Here is a 17,411-nt window from a genome sequence, read left to right as displayed (position 1 = left end):
GTCCTTATGGCAGTGTCTCTCTCGGTAGCATCTCCTCAGTGGAAAGCAATTGTTTTCTCCTCCTCCTTTGCCCAAAACATAAAAGATTGATGCTTCTAATTACAGTGCTGCAGCTGCCTCATAACCTGATTTCAGGAGATGCAGCTAAGGGAAACCTCGGAGGAACATGCGCTGCGTTCATCAATAGCTACGCTGAGACCAAGCAGCCCCGGGACAGATCCTTCACAGCAGTCCTTTTCATCGGAGTTCAGCGCTTCGAGGTGAACAGGCATCACATACCACCGTTTGGAAATCCTGGACATTTTAAAAGGAGGCACAAGAAAATCTGCCAACAACCAGAGCCGAACTGGAGATAGGAACGGCGTGAAGGAGGTCACGTATTTTGACACTCACCTACCGGTATAGGATTTAAACGTGTCTGCTATCAAAAACCCATGCACCGGGCAGCCCCCAGGGCAGCTTGGTTAGACTGAAGTATCACTTACAGATCAATCTTCTCCTTAAGTAAACACCGGTGCAGGATAAACAGCATTAGAAGATGCAATCGCAGCATTGCCGGCTTCAGGCTGGACTTCCAGCTGCTCGCAGCAAGGTTAAGCCTGGAGATTAATTAACCCGAGAGGATATCCCTTACAGGAGGTTTAAGGCTACGGTGCTGGGAAAGGGAAGTAGTGTTGGCTTTTTGCCACTCTGCAGGAAGACCCGCAAGCTGCAGCACAGCTCAGCAAGGGATGTAAACCCATCGGGAAGATGAAAATAAGCTTTACCCCAAAGCGCCGAACATCGCACAAGGTGGGTGGTTTGCAAGCGCGGACCCTCTTGTCATCATCAGGCACTCCTTGGTGTGGATCGCCATCATCCTCACCTGCGCCGGGCGAGGAGCGAGGCTGCTCCAAAACTCCGGCTGCGGGCTGCAGGGATGGGGCAGAGCACCCGCCGCCCCGGCTGTCGGCAGAGCAGGCAGGGGCGCCGGGCACCAAGCCGAAGGCGAAGGTCGCTAAGGTCGCCGTCTCCGTAATGGCAAGGGATAAAGAGTGCAAAATGAGATTTTAGTTTTGTAACATTAATTTTTTTTTATTAAGAAGACAGATATTTTATAGTACTTCTTTCCTTTGTAAAAATGGTATACATGAACCAATACAAAATGTGAATGGGAACAGATGGATATGTATTTTCTTACATTGCAACATCTTCCATGGACACCTTAAAACAGAACTGGCCTAAGGGGAAAAAAATAAAAAGGCCGAGTGAATAAAGAACAAGGTTGTTTATCATCAGTTCCGCGTCCTTCATTTGTAATACTCCTTTAAACAAGGTTGTTCTTTCTTCACGCTTCAAAATCCTAATGATCTAAAGCTGTACAAAGTAATACTCAACAATACATTTCAAACAGTGCACTGTATACTGAAGAAAAAATACATAAACCAATATACAACTAAAACTTGTAATTTCCTGTTTTTTAGCCTGTTTTTTTTTCTTTTTTTTTTTTTTTTTTTTTTTTTTCTCTCCAATGTGTGGGGCCGAAATTTTGCAATCTACCTGAGACGGAAAACACCAGTCAAAACACATGAACCTGAGACATGTCAACATTGTAAGTCAAAGTTACATCGGTAACACTGCACTACGGTACACTTCCAAAACAAAGATGGGCTGCTCAAAACCAGGATGCCAATCCCGTGACCAATGACGGGTAGAAAAGCCTCCCCCCCGAACTCCAGCATGCTGACTGCTTCTCACCATGATGTGGTTTGGCAATGGTGCTGAAGGCTCAGAAAAGAGCTGTGCTCGACAAAATTTGCTAGGGGGAAAAAAAAAAAAAGGGTATTTCTGCGAGGTTCTTCTCGTGAAAAGGGGAAAGACGGAATACTGCTGGAGGATGGACTCGCTCTCTGCCGTCAGGCCATCCCGTTCCCATAGGACTCCCGCATTGTAATGGTTCTGCCAAAAACAACAATTAAAAAACCCCAAACAACAACAAAAAACAACGCATGAAAACACTCCCCCTGAAACCCCTAAAAAAATAAACCAAAAGCAAACCTGACGCTAAGATTAATGCTTCCCTTAAATAAATCAGCATACATTTTCCACAAAAACACAGTAAAAAAAAGTATCACTTGAAATCCAAGATTACTCACCAAAAAAAAAAATTCAGCATATATAATTTTAATACCGTCTTCTCATTGCGGTCTGCTACCTGTCGCTTACGATTCTAATTTACCTAGATTCTCCTTTTCACCTATGGCTTTATAAGTCAGTTAGCACTGTTGTTTTAACGCAAACTCCCACGTTTTACTTAGCGGGTACAAAAAAAGGCAGTTTTGCTTGTCGGGCCGCTCTGCAGGCCTGGGGGGGGGTCTGGCCTACCACGTCCCAGGGCTGCAGAAGGAACAGGGAGGACAAAGCGACGCTGGGCGCTCGCAGCCTCCGCACCCTGGGAGGGCTCTGCCTTCCCTAGCAAAGTGGGGGGTCAGCCCGGCCGCCCAGCGGGACGCAGCGCGCTGCGAGGCACAGGGCAGCAGTCCCTCCCGAGCCGGGGGGGAGCGGTCCCCAGGCAGGCTCAGCATCCCCCCCCAGGAGGATACGCCCCAGGTCCGGCTCTTCCCCACGGCCAACGAGCGCCTTTGCCAAGCTCCAGCCTATTTCCTAGTCGCCACCATCGAAAGCACCTGAAGCACGGGCAGCCACAAAGGGGTTCTTGTCGTCGTGTTCATCCAAGCCTTTACAACGATAGAGGGAATGGGACATGGGCACACTGAACTGCAAACTACGAAATCTAAAATGTGCTGGTTCTCCTCCAATGAACTCGAGTTCTGAACGGAAAATGGTGAAGAGAAAAAAGAAAGAGAGACACCTTCAAAGAAATGCGCCTACTCCAAGGGGGCCCGGCAGGCAACTCCAGGAACAGAACAGGAAAGGGGAAACGAAGAGCCACAGAAACCTGAAGGGAACTAACGCACAGAAGCCCCTCTTCTTCCCAGCCTCCCCCCGACCCAAACGAACAGAAATTAAACAAGGCACAGAATCTTCTGCAAATGACTTCACTAAACTAAATCCAAGCTGGACTTGGCCAAAAAAAGAAAACCCAAACAAACTGAGGTGTCAAACAGCAGAGTGTACTTTACGAGGAATATTTTTACACAGCAAATCCCGGACCCTCCCAGCCTCACAACTCTCTGCCCATTTGCCTTTTTATTTTTTTTTTTCCTTAAAAAAAAAAAAAAAAAAAAAAAGACACAAGCTGGTTGCAACTTCCAATATCACCGTCTCTTTAGCATTTAAATAGGGCCAGCAGTAACCGTCCACAGTTGGACACCTCATAGAAACCAAGGCTGCTCTAGATGAAGTACTCTTTCTTTTCTTCGGAGTTGTTTTGTCCTCCTTCTGCATTGATGATGGCTGTGTCTGCATCGGCCGCATCATCTGCTCCTTTGGCTTCGTGAGTGAAGTATGTACCTGAAAGGGAAGGGGGAGGCTGCGTGACTCGGAGCAGGTCTCCGCAAGGTGCTATGACAGCGAATGCTGGAGCCGCAAGCAGAAAGGGGACGTACAACCCCCACCACCCCCCCCTCCTGAAAAGAAACAGAGGCTGAATGCAAGGGACTGAGCAGCTGAGATGCTGTTCACCAGCAAGAGTGTGCCACCAACCCAAAGGCGCCGCGACAGGGGCTCTTCCAGTCCTGCCTTGGATAAGCCATCCCCGTCTGTTTTAGTGGGAGCTGGGCTTTTAGCTTCCGCAGACCGTGAAAATACCAGTCTGCGGCATGGAAAACCAGTTGCCAGCGACAAGCATGGCTGATGCTGCCCAGTGCCGGAGGTCCCTGCTCTATTGCTGGAAACGCCTGGGGCTGACCACACACTGGGCACCGGCATCCCTGCTCTGGAACGTGACAGTGTGGCACACTCTGCAGTGTCTCGCTCGGGAAAGAAATTAGGTCACAGCTACTTCCCCCTTTCAGAAGCACAAAAATATTGGTAAAATGGTGTTCCACGCGCTTCACTTAAAAGAAACAAATCTTTCACCTCTGCTTTCTCTCTCCCCTAATGTGCTTTAAGGTTTCTCTCCCCTCTTTCTCCTCTCTTCTCAACATTATTCACTCCGGCCCAGCTGCGGTTGTAACGAGCCTCTCATCCTCTGTCAGCTTTTCCACATATACTAAATAAACCCCAGTTAACATTAAATTCTTTTGTACAAACACACAGACAGGGGAACAGTCATGATTCTGTGTGTGGGTTTCAATTTGCTCTGGAAGCCGCAACAAGTTCCCCAAATGGACCATTTCAGACGGAGATGGTGCGGCACAGAATGTATCGGCTCTGGTCAGCCAGGTTTTGTAGAGGGACTTTGGCATTTGAGGTTTCAGCTGCGTGCCGCCATGCTGGCCGTGCGCGGCAGGGGTGCGCTGAGCTGGCGCCGCTCTGTGCAGCGTACGCGGTAACTGCCCGAAATACCTGGGGATGTAATGGAGGGAGTGGGCGATGGAGCTCTTGATGAAGAGCTCGGTGTGCCCCGTGGTGAACACTGCTGCTCCAGAAAATCAATCTGCCTTGTCTGTCAGGTATCCTGCTGCCCAGGTGCCTCCAGGGGTACCGACACCTGCAAGCCTCAGCAGCGGCACGGTGGGTAAAGCCTGTGCCTGGGGCAAAGCGCCGTCCTCCTGCCTTAAGCCCCAGGTGCACAGAATACGGCTGGGCTGCTCCAGCCTCCCTCCTTTTCCCACCACACAGGGCTTTCAGGAGACATTCTTCCAGAGCAACAAAGGGTTCTCTTGCAACAGACAGGACAACATCACGAGCAAAGGGACACACGTGCCATGTCCTTTCATTTTCCAGTTTTGTTTTTTGTCTTACCTTTATGTCTGGCAAAATATCGCCCTAAAATGATGAGCAGGCAAAGCATTGCAAACACGACCACGGCCACGACGCCACCAACCACTGCATGGTCCACGCTCCGTATTGCCCCTTCCTCACCTGCACGAGAATCTGTTGAGATCAGAAGAGGAATAAGAATTTGGGACTTATTATGATGCTCTCTGAAGGGTCTTGGCTGCAGCTGCTCTGAGGATTGGAAAAGCCACCCTTGTGCTCTCTCGAAAGGAAACAGGGTAAAGCAGGGAGCTATCTAGGCAGATGAGTTCGGGCAGAGGAACTCTGTCCAGAGCTGAACTGATCTGGCCGCTCGACTTGCGAGGTGTTTTCCGCTAGAAGCAGCAGCACTACAACTACGCACGTGGAAGACAGCTGGGAGAGGGAGAGGAGAGATGGAGTTGGTGGTGGGCACGTATTTTGGGAACTTTCCCTAGGACGCTCCCCAAACTTGAAGCTCCCCAGGGGATGGGGGCACAGGCGAGAGCAGTCCAGTACAGGACTATTAATCGTTAGCTTTGGGGGAACACCAAGTGCCCCACTGAAAACATCTCAGCTTCAGCCCGAAGAACTCCTTGACTGAAACCCAACCAACCCAGCATGGGCAATGCGTTTATATAATAATCCTCTCGCCCAGCCTGACAAAGTTACGTCATGGAACACAACCCTTGCTGTTCAACGCAGTCCACGAGGTTCAAAGACACAAAGCAATAATTGTATCGTGCCTCCAATGGCTTTATTTCATTTATTTAACTCCTCACCATACAATTAGTTTTCTTTTAAAAGCGCGTGTCCCTTAGGACGCCGTCACCCGGGAGAAGAATGACTTATTTGGCAGAGGAACAACTCCGAAATGAACCCAGAATGAGCTATGGCCATGTAAAGTGAATGTATAGCAGTGTAAACAGTTTTAATTTAAGAACGCAGCTACATCAACCCTCACTGCAATCCTAATGGCAACTGAGATTTATAACATAGTAAAAAACAATTATTCTCCCGTTGATTAATACATTAACATTTTGGAATAGAAGCTAAACCATTGTCTCTTTTTTTTTTTTCCTTTTTTTTTTTTTTTTTTTTTTTCAATTGAGTCAAGTGCGACACCTCCATTAAAATGATTTACTGGCCATACCTTACAATTTAAGCACAGCAGCAACAGAAACGGTAAAAACCTTTTAACTTTACATGATTTGTGAAGTCATATGTGAAGGATTTACCATTTAAATCTTTCACTACAAGAAGCACATGGCCTATAAATCTGTCCTGCATGCAGTTGCCCAGACACCTAAGAGAAATGCATTTTACCAGGAAGACTGAGAGTGCAAATGCAAGTCAATTTTTAAGAAAGATTTATCTCCGTCTCCCTCCAAAGAACAGAGCAAATCTCTGAAGCCTCCACCTCTAATAATATTTGAAGTTTATCGATCAAGCGTACAGGTCCCTGACAGCTAAAGGTAATGGTGCTCCTTTGAGCTGAAACCTGATACAAAGCTTTTGAGCTGCAGCCCGGGATTTACGCATTCTATCGATATTTCCAATTCTGCTCCAAGATTAAGGACTGAGGGACATAAGTAAATAACTCGTGACTGAGAGCACCATAAAGCGCCCTTTTAATTAAAACAATTTTTAAAAAAAACCCACAAAACAACCCTTCGAGTAGCTTCCAAGAGCAGGAGCTCCGGCAGACGCAGTGGGATGCTCGGGCTGAACTGGGCTGGCGTGTGCCCTCCCCTCAGCTGCTTACCCGAGGAGCTAACAACCGTGGCCCAAAACAAACCCCCTTGTAAACCAAAGGTGCTCGCTGCCACGTCAACTCAACCCGAGCCATCTGGCTGCAGTAAGAGCGTGCCAGAGAACGCCGAGCGCGTGGGAAAGGGCCCTCCCTCTCTGCACCATCTCCAGCAGGAGCAGACCGCTACCCTGAGCGCTTCCCGGCGTTTGCCGCTTGGCGAGTGGCCCAACATCCCTGTCTACCGGTGGGAAAGGAGCCCACAGAAGCACAGCAGCGTGCCAAACGGACCACCTCGCCAAGGCAAAGACTCTGTTTCTGCCCAGGGTAGCAGCTGGGGAAAAAATCAGTGATGCTGGGTGTTCCAGGTAGCTACCACTCAAATCCAGCCCTCTCACTGTGGTATTTAGCTCGGCTAATCTGGCCCTGAAGGGCTTACTCTCTGTAAAGCAACCAAACCCGGCTCAGCCGCTGGAGCAGCTGCTTTAGACAAGTTCCACTCCATATTTTAGTTGTTTTTTTTTTTTTTTTTAAGAAACTGAGCACCCAGTTCCACTCGGCTGCACTAAGGAGGAGACAGCAGCATCCCAGACTGAGAGGATGAATGTCTTGTTGACATCTAGAACAGCTGAGGGGAATAAACACACTGAGTTATGGCTCTATAATGTGCTTCAAGCAGGATTTTGCATCAAGAGGCATTTGTTCTGAATCACCATAAATTAAAGTTCTGGAAAGACGAAACCTGGGTGCACTCGCCCTGGCAGCAGTAGCCTCCGTGCCACAGCACCAAGGCACAGCTGCGGGGCCGGGCTCTGCGACGCTCGGTGCCGTGCCAGAGCCTCAGCCCGACGCATCTGTCACGGGTCCCCTTCGAGCTGCAACTGCACCAGAGCAGGGAGACGGTGTTTCTCCAGGAAGTGACGTTTGCACAAAACGTGGCAAACAGTTGTGGCCGGAACAGTTTGTTAAGTATGACTGTGTCTACTGGGACACGCAGGGCCATTTTTCTTAATTATTTCTGTTAAAAAAGATCTCTGCGAAGTGCAAGTTTGTTTTATTGTGTGTGTGACTAAATAGTTAATTTTCGAGCCCACACACTGAGTAGAAATTATGTATCCTCTGAGGATGTCTAGTGGTTGCAAACCATCTAAAATCAAGCTTGTGAGGCAGGTGACAAGGTACTCTTAACGTAAAAAGGTAGTATTTCTTTTAGATTAGCATGTAAGTTTACCCTCTAAACTACTCACAATTTTTAGAGAAAAATAAACTTTTTCTACATTTTGCAAGCCTTTCACCCATTTTTTTTAAATTTGTTTATTTCTTTCTTTTTAAACAGGAAAGTGAAAACTGAAAGGCCAGGGACCACGATTCCCACAGCAAAGCCAGTGATGCCTACAGCGCTGCTAACACTGCCTTCCTGCTCCGACTCTCAAATAACTCTCCAGTGAGGGCTCTTCCCTACACAAGCTACTCCAGCGTGACGCCGTTCCTGTTGCTAGCTGTTCCTCCTCCAACATCTCCTCTCCACCTCATCAAACTCCACACGCTCCCGTGTCACTACCCAGTGTCAGCCCAGCTGCACCCTCCCGCACGGAAGGAAAGGCGCGGGCCGCGCCTGACACCCGACAGGCAATTCCGGCACTTCCAGCAATTCCTGACGCTGCTCCAAGCAAATCCAAGCCATCAGCACAAGAGGGTCTATTCCAATTTCTGCCACTCATTATTTCTCCAGCAATTAAAAAACCCCACCAAACAACCTAAACCTGTTAGGGACTACGGAAGAAGGAATAATTCCCCAGATTCATGCCAAGAAAGAGAGACTTGACCTTAAAAACCAGGATCTGTGTTAAAAAGCTGTCTCCAATTCACAAAAGCTATTCCCGCTTCATATCTATGATTAAAAAAGAAATCACAACTTTATTACTGAAGAGGGAACAGATGAGATGGCAGGAACTGACAAAATGCCACATTATTTGCTAATCCTAATATGTTATTCTTCCTTAAGATTTGCTTTTCTCAGCACCAATTCAATTATAGATGCTACAAATCCTTCTGACATTTAATTCCCTCTTGTCAGAGAGTAGTAAATGTATACATGCAGAGCTTTCCCATTAAGATGTTAATATATATTGGAGCACACTGGCCTTTAAATCGAACAGTCAGAAATTTTTCTATTACGGCTTTGTTTCTGGGTTGCTTCTGGGTTTTTTTGCGGGTGTAGTGGAAGGAGGGAGGGAGGAAGGAAAGGCGCAGACATTGCTGCATGTTGCGAACAACATGCACACCTACGTGGCTACTCTGCAGCTACTTGACACCTCAGCTGAACCTAGTTTTGTGGGGTGGTGCTTTGCTCGATACCAAAGCACCTTAAAGGAAAACTGCAGCGATAATGGTACAATCCACTGGCAATAATGGAATATATGCAGGAAAAAAAATGAAATCTATTTTTCTTTAAAACTGCTGTGATGCCTCCCCTGGGAGCATAGCATGGCTGTGCCCCGCATTCAAGGGATGCCATCATTTTATCCGATGTAGCATCGAACTTGCCTGCACGGATGCAGATCTGTGTACAGCAGCAGAGAGCACTGTCGTCCCATCTCAAGTGGTGGCCAATAACAGACGTTGGTAGCTTTCATTTGGGGTTTGCGTATTATTTTAACCAGCTGCTCACGTAATCAACAACAAAAAAGGGATTATACCAGTGGAACAGGAACCCTGAAGTTTTCCTTTAAACAAAAAGTGGACTTTGTGAAATGGCAGGTGGACAGAGAGGAAAGGCATTCTGGGCTGGCTCCTACTCGGCACCATCCCAGCACCATACTAACAAGATAATTCCCAGAGTCAGGAGCAACATGTAGCAGATGCTGAGCTGGGTACCTTCCCCATTAAGTACCATCAACTAACAAACTAACACCTGCATTTTAAACCTGCAGGACCTTGGTGATGTGTTTTGGGGTTTTTTGGGTTTTTTTTTTGTTTTTGTTTTTGTTTTTGGTTTTTTTTTTCAGGGGGAGACACTTTTTAAAAAACATAAATGCATTAATGACCTTAAGTTTTCTAACATTTCTGCAGATACGATGGCTTAAAAACAGATTTCTGTGGACTGTCTCAAGAGTGAAAAAAGCTGGCAGATTTTAATGGCTGTATCCTAACAATATGGGTCAATGCTTACAGCAAGGTTTAGCAGATGGAAGACTTTTCTCCTCCCAACTACTCAATAAAAAGGTTCCACTCAATTCTGTTTTAATGAGGTTTTAAAATATATATATATGCGTCTACGTACATTCCAGCTTCTGCTCTTTTCCCAAGTGGCAGCATCTCAAGATTAAGAGAAAGACTAGGCTGGACCTGGCTGACTGGACTAGCTAGTATTTTAAATCCCAATTATACCCACTCTAAAAGCTTCAGACCCATTAGGGTCAAACCATTTTATTTTTACCTTCAGTCCTTGCTGAGCCTTCAGAGCCGGGCCCTGGAAAGGTGCAAGTGCCAGGTTTGGGATGCCCCCTGTGAAGGGTCCCTCCTGCCCACACAAGCATCCTCAAGTGCCCGGAGGCAGCTGCACCTCCCCCATGGCCACCAGCGCCAGAGCGGCCTGCAGCCCGCACCACGCCGGGCACCCAGCCTTCCCGGTGCTGCTAGCGCCGTTCCCAGGATTATTACCACTTCGAACAGCATCTCCCATGCTTTCCCTGTGTGCTCCAGCACCGCTCCCCATCAAGGCTCTCCATACCAACGGTGTTGAAGCAAACGCAGCACTGGGGGACGGAACCCACCCTAATTTGACTCGGGAAAGTGCATGTTTTGGTCGGACGCCTGCTGCGCAGCTGGTCCAATCTCCCGTCCTTGCTCCCCACCTTCCTCCCTGCTTTACTGTCTCTCAACCAATGCCTTGTAACATTTTGGGGCGTCTCTGAACAGCCCTCACCTTGCCCTATGCACATTTGTGCTGTAAAAGCAGGAAACTGATGGAGATCTTTGTGCAAACATACCATAGATGTTAATTTTGGCATATTTGAATTTATCGCTGCACCCCTCTGGGAATTTATCTTCAGCTTCTGGGTGAAAATTAATTCCAAACTATTGATGTAGGCCAATGTGGGTTGAATTTGAGTTGTAACTTTATACACCAACTCCATCAACAGCTCCCGTGCTTCCCAGATGTTAACGTAACATCTGCATCAAGGCAGAGAAAATAAAATCTAAATCAACGTCTTCCAAGGATTCCTAACTCGGCGCTCTTCCTCTTAGTGAAGTTTAGCTTATTAAATAATTAACACACCAACATGACTTCAGCTCCCACATCACAGCTGGTCACGATGGAGGTGCTAATGGCCTCAAGCTACTTGGGTGCTTCCAAAAACCTGGTAAGCCCCTCTGCTGCGAGATAGGATACTTAAAGCTAGTGCTAACATCTCCCCCCTGCATCTGCTGCCAGATCTTTTGTGGAACCAAGTTTTCAAAGTGATGGAGCAGTGCTAGGAGCTGGGGTTGGTGGGGGGTGCTGGTGGGCAGGGCTGGGGAAAGAACAGGCTGCTGTAATTGCATGGACGCTGTAAAACACTCAGCCAGGATATGGGAGGCCAGAAATCACTGCCTGTGTATGACGGGATGAGCAATAATGTTATGCATTACCTTAGCACGGCATTAAGTGTGCTACCCCTGCTCTAATTTATTGATGGACTGTTAAAGAGTAGCGTTTACCTGTTTGTCATATTGTAATTGAATCTGGACTAATCTAAGCCAGAGAAATTTGAGGAGTTCATCCTTTTCGAATCAATAAGCTCCCCTTCAGTGACCCATTTCAAGATTGCCTCGTAAAAAATAATGCGCATTGTTTTAATAAATTTAATCACTATGACAGGTGCTCAATGTTTCTTGGTTGTTTCTTCAGACTCCTCTCCGCTAGAAAATGGAGCCCCGCTTGCAATCGATAGCAATTGATTCATCAGCATCCCCCCTGAACAAAGGTGCTAATCAGGTTTTGATTAGTTACTCAGACCTGATGCAAAGGCTACACAGGTCCTTCTGGATTGCTCCCCATTTTACAAGATGTGTCCCAACGCCCTCGAGCAAAGCAGAAAGACCGCTGCACACCAGGGGGGCTGCGGTACCTGCGTGCCGAATTAGGGCGAGCGTGTGATTGCAACCAGAGCACGCACCAGCCTGCACATCGTACGTATATATTCTACATGCATGCACATGGAAAGCAGTTTGCCCACGTGCTGCCAGGGCTGCATCAGTCCTGTCCGCCAGGCTGTGGTGAGACGGAGAAATGCTGCAGCCGAGGAAGAAACCCTGTGTGCCTGGGCGCAAGGCCGACGCCTTCCGCACCCTATGCTCCCTGCACAGTAGGAACGAGAGGAGGTTTGCGGACACACACAGCTTGACCAGGAAAAGCAAAGACAGCTCTGGAAACTAGCTACCTGGACGGAAGGCAAGGGATGCATTACTTAATTGCACAGTTGGCAGAGCCTCCGTTGAAGCATTTAGCGGGACAGCGGTACCTGAAAGGAACAGCACACTGAGCAAACACCACGGCAGCACCGACGCATCCAGCACAGCGCGGCGCACCCGGGGCGAGCTGAGGCGCAGGCATGCACTCCTGCATCCCCACGTGCCCGCCCGTCGGTACCCAAGGCTCTGAGCGCCTGGTCCCACCAGGGCGCAGGGCAGCGTTCCCGATGGAGAGCTCAGCTCCGGCACTCACCTGGACCACCCGTCTGACAGCCCAGATTTGGCGACCCCAGTCTGCAAAAGGGATCTTATTTTGGTTTCCTGGGCATCTGGGCACGGGTTATGGGATGGAGGGCAGAGTTTTGTTTGCAGGAGAGGATAACCTGGGGCTCCTTCTCTAGTGACACCGGCACATCTGTCTTGGTACCATCACCTTTTGGGTGTCCATAAGCAACCGAGAGAGCAACGAGCAAAATTTTGGAACTCTTTGGGGGGCAGGGGGAGACTCAGTGGTCAGAGCGGGTGCTCCAAAATGGGTGTACGGTAGCGCACAAAGGGTGCTCGCTCACCTGCTTGCTGCAGGCAGCAGCCGTGCTCACACTGCTTTCTGTAAACTTTTGGGGAAATTTTGACTCACGTTTGAGATTCAGAAAAACGGAAACAGCGAGCTATACTCTGAGGAAAAGGCGCCAGCCGTGCAGCTGCAGCCTTGCTGGGACGTGCTGCCCGTGGCTGGCACCGCGTGGGGATGCAGGCACTCAAGGGAAAGGCAGACACCCATTTTGAGGAATTCCTTTGCGGAATTGTTTCCCGTTCTTCTCTTTGGATCACCAAGAAGTGCATTTTTCTTTAAAAAAATACAAATTAAAAAAAGTCATAAAGCTTTTCAGAGCAAAACAATGATCTCCCATCCACACAGTGGTATTTAACAGACACCTAGTGCTTCTTACCTATGAGATCTGGGCCCAGGCCTGCAATAATAATTATTAGTATCGCTCAGGTGTTAGAATACATACCGAATTAATAAATCATTTCTAACCTCTTGGCCAAAGCATACCTATAGTGGCTTACAGGAAGAGATGCTGCCAATTTGATCAGATAAAAGGAAAGCATTTCACAGGATGAGACGAGGACTCCGGGGCGTTCCTTTTTTTTTTTTTTTTTTTTTTTTTTGGCATTAGCTTTTGCCCTGTGCTCACACCCTTGCAGGAGCGCAAACCTCCTGGGCAGAGCCCCCCCGACCAGGGCTGCCCTGCAGGAGGGCAGCGGGCAGGGGCAGTCCACAGATACGCTCTGGGAAGAAGGAGCAAAAAAATGGGATGAATTTCTACAGATGCTCTAGAAAAACTCTGGCAAAACACAAAAATCAGAGGTTTAGACTCTGTACTGCTGGGACGACCGACCTCTGTTTTGAATATACCGACTGCATCCACTGAAGATGCTTTTATTTCTTAATCTAGATTACTGCTAATTCGCAAGGACCAGCTATAAGGATGCATTTACATAACTTTCAGTCCAGCACGGATACAAAGAGGTTCAAACCAGTTACTTGGTTTTGCCTCTGCTGGTAAAGCCATCGCCTCCTTTTTATCCCCAGTCTAATACTCATCTGACGAGAAATCAGCAAGCAGCCCAGGTTTAGCGCTGGCTGCCCGCTTTACAGGCGGCTTCGCACAGTACGGCACAGTTGAGCATTTTACAAACCAAGTTTCAACTCAACCGGTCTCCAAATCAGCATTTAGGAAATTACACACGTGGGAGGGAACCTGCAATGGCAAGTCTCACCACCCTGCATGCCTCCCGCCCTGGTGTCAGGGGTGCCACACAGAAATGGGTGCCAACCCCCCCCCCTTCCAAGAAAAGGGAAGGAAAATCCCAACAGAAACCAGTGCATATCCAAGCTGCGAGACCGTGTGTTGGAGGAATAGCTACACCACAGCAACTATACAATGCAACATGGCCAAGATGCAGAAATCAGAGTGGAACCATATCTAGCGTAGAAGAGCAGCGGTTTACCTACGTACTAGCCCTTACCTGAGAGATCCCCATAGTCCAGCTCCTCTGCCGAATTGGGCAACTGAGTAAAGCCTTACAAGTAAAAACAAACTCATTTTTCTCTGTGTTTCTTGAGCAACAAAAAAACAACACACTTAAGAACTGAGGATGAATTTCTTGGGGGGGAAAAAAATAATGTGTCAATCATTGCCACCTTCTGCTGGTTTGGGCAGAGTAACTCGTATGATAGAATTGAAATAATTTCCTTTATTATGGACAGAAACATTCCTCAGTCTACACTGTTGGCACATGAAACATGGCATCAGAATCACTCATTCATAACAGCATGCAAAGACCCCCAAACTCTGCCATTTAGTCACCACAGGGGGCAATTTCCCAATTTAGTGTGGCTCAATTTTGGTTCTGTATAACAGTTTCTTCCAATTTTCCACAATCTGTTTTGGGGGAATGTTGACAAGCCCGGCAATTTATCGATTAGCGAGTATTGCGGACTGCATTTCAAAGCTGTAAGGCATCTGTGCGTGCAGACCGCAGGCTGCGTCTTCTGCAAAAAAATCTGACAAAAACTCATTTTAGTTTTCCCAAATTGGATGTGCTTACAGAAAAAGCATCTATCCTCAAAGCTGATAAAGCAGTAGGTGAGGCACACTCTTGTGACCACAGCTGGCAGCTAACACTGTCCGTAAAGCTGTTATTTTCTGTTTTGTTTGAGTGTTTGAGAAAATGTTGGGGGGTCCACGGGAGGGCACGGCATCTAGTGGAGTGAACTTCTCAGCACAGGTTACAGGGCAAACCAGTGTCTGGAGGTCACAGAGATCTACTTAGAGGAGGAATAGTACAGCACGAACCATTGAAGGCTGGTACTTGCGATAACTTACTCTCGCTGCTGGCTGCTAAAGCAAATGCATTATCAAAGGAAAAGAAATAAATACAGTATTTCCCATGAAGAGACACCGCCAGCACTGGTCACTCGGAAACCTGGCTTCGTAAGCTTGCAGGCTGCTACACAGGCTAACTTTCTTTTAAACAGCGAAGACGTTAATGCAGTATAGTCGATGCGCAGGCTGTCCCCCATCGGATAGCAGCCAGCAACACAGAGATATATAGAGCTCATTAAAAATAAAACTCATTTTCAGTGACTGCATTTTAAATACGTCAGGTCACCTGGAAGCTATGGTCGGAATTACCTTCTACAGGGGGAAGTCGTTTAGATTAATAGCAGGAATTTTATTTGTGTGCTGCTCCTGGATTTCGGGGAGCCCTCTATGATTTAGGGAGCCCTCTATTTACCATGATATGATATAAAAAGACGATTACAGTTGACTCACAGAAGCACTGGATGTGCAAACCTGGGCTCAGAAGAGGAGCCATTCAACTTTTCTCCAAAATTGCTTCTGTAGAGTCTTCCCTTTCACTTAAAAGGAACTACATGTTCTCAATAATGAAAAAGAGCAATGCTGCATTTTTTATGAGGCAAAATAAAAAATAAAATATTTTTCAAAAGAAAATTTAACAATTCAGTTTCTACCTGCACCTGGTATACTGAAAAATGCCACCGAACAGTATTAAAACCTGTTGTGAGGCATTTTAAATATGTGGTAAATTACTTCTTGATTTTTTCTCATTAAAGTTTCATATCAGCTATTAAAGCCCCTTCTTTTCACTTCTGACCAGAACAAACTCAAAGTCTGCCGCAACCCCTGTTAAATAAATGAAAGCCAAGTTTTCACTCGGCTACCGTTTCCCTCCCGAATGATGCATCCCGGGAGGGTGCACCCGGCAAGCCGAGTAACGTCTCCTGCAGCCTGACCCAGGTGTCCAAACAATGACATCAGCACACCGGTTATTTACAGATTTCTATCGACAGAGCGACACTTTGTGCCTAAGCGTCCTAAGCTACCTCCTGTTTTTGAGGAAGAGACAATTTCTCTTTTGTATCAAGCTGTAAATAAGCAATTAGGGATTCTGTTTCATGCTGCGCTCCGTGGCCCCGCACAGCGATCTTAACATGTGCAGAGAGCTTTGTGATGTTTTATTCAATTGCCCCAAGGACTGGATCTGTAAAATATATTGAGGAATGTGTTTACTATTAGTCACACTTTTAAGTAGGGCATTTTCAAAAGGAAGAAAGGCAGTTAGACAGGCAGAGCCGATTGATAATGCTAATGCAGAAAGTACCGAGGCTTTTTCCTTGCATGCTGTTGCATTCGGCAAGATGTGCGAACTGGCTGGCGCTCCGGCACGGCTGGGCTTTTGGCTTCAGACTAGTGAAACTCATTTTCGGAGACTGAGTGCTATAGGAAAAAGCAACAAGAGCTGAACACAGTAGTGTTAAATGCTCTTGTACAGAACCCTGCTAAGGCCATGATTAAAAATTCATACTGGCCTTCGGGGATGAATTTCCAGCTTGTAAAATAATTTACCTGCTATATTATGGGCAAGGTATTTTCTCGTCACTCTTCATTCACGATTGGGATGCTTTCGTTATTTTAACCTTCGCTCCAGACTTCCTGCTTTGCCAGCTTCGGAAGAGATTTTTTTCCACCCTACCTTGTCATCAGGATGAGCAGAAATCCTGGCTGCGCTGAGGCAGCAGCGCCTTGTTTCTGCCTCGCCGGGGGAGCTGAAAAGCAGCTCTGAGCGTCCCCGTCACCGAGTGTATGCACGCACGTACAGGGCTGCACGCGGCGGGCGCGACATTGCGATGGGCACTGCCCGCCGCCTGGAAAAATCATTCGGGAGCTCTTTAAGCTCTTTGCTCGCAACGGGAAAAATCTGGGGAAAAAGCGGCCAAGTGCAGTCGTGTCTCTCGCTGCAGCCAAGGAGCATCATGTATAAGGTCATGGCTGCTTATACATGTCCTGCTAGCGCAGGGGGCAAAACGGGAGGCGAGCCCCTTGCCCGAGGGGCTCCCCCGAGGGCAGCAGCCCTGCGAAGGCTGAGCTCCCCGGCCTGCCATCGGCAAAGAAATTAAAAATTCGCCGGGTGATTTGGATAGGGGAAGAGGGGCAGGGGAGAAGAAAAGAAAGGGCATGGCAGAAAAAGTGCTGGCTTCCCAGAGCAAGCGGCGGCAGGCTCTCGGAGACGTGACTCTCCCGGCACCACCAAGGTCTGCCCATGGTTCAGCTGCAAAGCAGCAGGGAACTGGATCTCAGCCCCGCCAGCACCCTGGACACCACGGAGGGCCAAATGAGAGGGGAGGAGGCCTTAAGCTCGGTAAACCCGGCTTAGTGCGGTGCAGCAGAAGCACAAGCCTTCCTGCCGGCCATGACCATGCTGTTATTGGAGCTCTGGCAATGAACAGTGCAGAGAAAGGAGAAAGTGCATCAGAAAATTTACAGTTAAG

At 47.8% G+C, this 17,411-nt stretch overlaps 1 protein-coding gene across 10 annotated transcripts in view; it reads right to left on the bottom strand.

Annotated features, from left to right (window-relative positions):
* Positions 1-1,047: 1,047 nt before the first annotated feature.
* The window catches only part of CADM1 (cell adhesion molecule 1), a 170,357-nt gene continuing 153,993 nt past the window's right edge, over positions 1,048-17,411 (bottom strand). For 4 of the 10 annotated variants that reach the window (XM_055819278.1, XM_055819279.1, XM_055819275.1 and 1 more), the window contains 2 exons: positions 4,849-4,980; positions 1,048-3,453 (listed from right to left, as the gene is read on the bottom strand). In XM_055819278.1, the coding sequence (XP_055675253.1) occupies positions 3,335-3,453; positions 4,849-4,980 (251 nt within the window). In that variant the 3' untranslated portion in view covers positions 1,048-3,334. Of the gene's footprint in view, positions 3,454-4,848; positions 4,981-12,018; positions 12,100-14,083; positions 14,138-17,411 lie in introns of all 10 variants that reach the window. The other 6 variants (XM_055819272.1, XM_055819270.1, XM_055819274.1 and 3 more) reach the window with 3 other exon arrangements.

Source organism: Falco peregrinus, chromosome 15 (genome assembly GCF_023634155.1).
Source record: "Falco peregrinus isolate bFalPer1 chromosome 15, bFalPer1.pri, whole genome shotgun sequence".
In the NCBI taxonomy this organism is placed as follows: Eukaryota; Metazoa; Chordata; class Aves; order Falconiformes; family Falconidae; genus Falco; species Falco peregrinus.
The sequence above is the reverse complement of the archived record's forward strand: the minus strand, read 5'-3'. Positions and strand labels throughout refer to the sequence as shown.